Source organism: Chrysochloris asiatica, unplaced genomic scaffold (genome assembly GCF_000296735.1).
Source record: "Chrysochloris asiatica unplaced genomic scaffold, ChrAsi1.0 scaffold00025, whole genome shotgun sequence".
Taxonomy (NCBI): Eukaryota; Metazoa; Chordata; class Mammalia; order Afrosoricida; family Chrysochloridae; genus Chrysochloris; species Chrysochloris asiatica.
In genome coordinates, this window is record NW_006408543.1 from 7,127,724 (window position 1) to 7,130,267 (window position 2,544).

At 39.2% G+C, this 2,544-nt stretch overlaps 1 protein-coding gene across 1 annotated transcript; it reads right to left on the minus strand.

Annotated features, from left to right (window-relative positions):
• Positions 1-1,722: 1,722 nt before the first annotated feature.
• Positions 1,723-1,854, minus strand: LOC102816301 (thymosin beta-4-like). Its single transcript, XM_006839517.1, has one exon. The coding sequence runs from the start codon at positions 1,852-1,854 to the stop codon at positions 1,723-1,725; it is 132 nt and encodes a 43-aa protein (XP_006839580.1).
• Positions 1,855-2,544: the final 690 nt, after the last annotated feature.

The window sequence follows — 2,544 nt, forward strand, 5'->3', positions numbered from 1 at the left end:
TTTGAGTTTCAGTCTTGGAGGGGGATTTGTCCTGAAGGGACTTAATTGTTTTTTCAATAATATTTTTTGACACATTAAACATTAGTGACTGAAGTCAGAAGTGTTATGGAATGACATCAAGGACATTATACATTGCAAAAGCAAATAATCATTAAAAAGACAGGAGTTTCACTTAAACATATGGTACAATCACCTAGTAAGGAGCCCTATAGCATAGTGGGTTATGCATCAGACTGCTAGACTGCAAGGTCATCAGTTTGATACCACCAGCGGTCTCTCAGGAGAAAGATGAGGCTCTCTGCTCACATTAAGATTTATGGGGTCACTGTGAGCTGGAATTAACTTGAAGGCACACAACCCAGTAGATTGTTACCATCATCACTCTAGAGAAACAGTTCCTTTTAGATTAAAAGTTAAATTATTTTATTTTACCTTCAGCTATTCCTTCCTAACCCTCTTCCTTTATGTAGATCTGAGTTTCAGACCTATATCATTTTCCTTCTCCCTAAAGAATTTATTTTAATATTTCTTGTAGGCCCCATCTGCTAGTGATAAATTTTCATACTTTTCATTTATCTAAGAAAATCTTTATTTTTGTCTTCACTTTTGAAGGATAATTTTTCTGGATGTGTGAGGGTGAGTCAGAAATTATCTGCACTCTGGCTGTAGAATTTATTTTAATCAACTTTTAGAAGAGACAAATACATCATTTTTTGACACAATCTCCTTGCTTTTCAGTACACTTTGTCCATCTGTCAACTAGCTTTCATGGAATATTAAAAACAGTTTTTGGGGGGTGAGCTGTGAGTCATGAATGTACGGCTGTCTTCACTTCTACATCAGAGGTGAATCTTTGTCCTTGAAGAGCTGCTTTCAGGGGACCAAACAGATGGAAGTCCGATAGAGCAAGATCAGGACTATAGGAAGGATGCTTTAACACCTCAAAATGAAGTTTTTGCAGAGTGTTAACAGTGTAGGCAGAGGTGTGTGGACGTGCATTGTCACAACAAGATCACAAAGCCCTTGGATCGCAGTCCTCTGCGTTTAATCTGAAGTTTAGGCTTCAGATCTTCAGTGAGCATCTTACTGCAATGAGTATCATTGACTATTGAAACTTTTTCCTGAGAGTCTTCCAAGACCGGCCCTTGAGAATCCCAGAAAACTGTAATTATCAGTTTTGCAACTGATGGTTGACTTTTAAATGTTTTCTTGGTGGGCGATTGAGGATGTATTCCATACTCTGCCATTTACTCTCAGGCTCATAGGGATGAATCTATGCCTTGTCACCAGTAACAATTTTTTTTTTTTCTTTCTTCAGGTTTTAAAACTTTTTATTTGCATGTTTTAAAAATGTGCATTCTAATAATTAAAATCATTTGAACGAAAAAAATGGCACCCCAATTAAGTTGCACTGTATGCCTATGGGACACCTTGGACCAGCTTCGTTTTTACTCTCTATATTTAATCCGCTGTCGTCCCACCCAGCTCCTTTCTTCACCATGCAAGTTGTTTTCCTTCCCTGACAGCCAGACAGGCCGGTGGGAGTGGCAGCTGCTGCCTTCCTTATCAGTAATGCTCCATTCTTTGATGTGAAAAGGGGCAGCATAATCATTTATACTTGATCCAACCTCTCTGCATCTTATAAAGTTCAACAGCTCAAAGAAGGAAAATAAGAAGGCCATGCTTGTAGGATGCACGGTGTATACAGGTGTGCCCACTTCATTACGATTCGCCCTCTTGCTTCTGTTCGATCGTTTCTTCTGCAGGCAGTGGATTTTTCTCTTGCGTTTCTGTCTTCTTCAGTTTCAGTTTATTGAATTTCTCAATCTCAGCCACACTGGGTTTGCTAGACATGGTGGCGGTGGAATTCAACGAGACAAGAATGAGCAGAGTCCTTGTGCACAGTGGCTGCCACTGAGTCCAGTGACAATTAAAAAAAAAAAAAAAACTTTCACCTTCTTTCGAGTATTGGTCCAAATTGTGTTTGCAGATGCCCATATGCTTCTGTTAACGCTCTTCTGAGAGTTGTTTCAGTACCCGTCTCGCACAAACTTGTTGAAACCCAGGTCTGTCGTGGATGATTTCATAGGCAGAGAGCCATGGCTGATTTGCAAACGATTTGCCACATAATCCACTGTCACTTGTGTGTTCGACAGAATCATTTCACATGCACGCTCAATGTTGTCATGAGTTGTGGAAGTGGACGGGCATTTTAATATAACTGGAGTGCACATAATTTTTGACTCACCCTTGTAGAATTCTGGGTTGATTTTAACACTATAAATATATCTTTCCACTTTCTCCTTGTTTACTTGGTTTCTGATGTGAAGTCATCTGTCATTCTTATCCTTGTTCCTCTAATTGTAACACTGTCTTTGTTTTTCCTTCCCGTTCTCTCAAGTTTTCTCTTTATGATGGGTGTTCTGCAGTTTGGATGTGGTATTCCTTGGTAAAGATCTTCTTTTGCATTTATCCTGCTAGAGGTTCGCTAAGATTCCTAGATCTGTGCTTTGATATTTGCATTAATCTATTACTTCAATCATT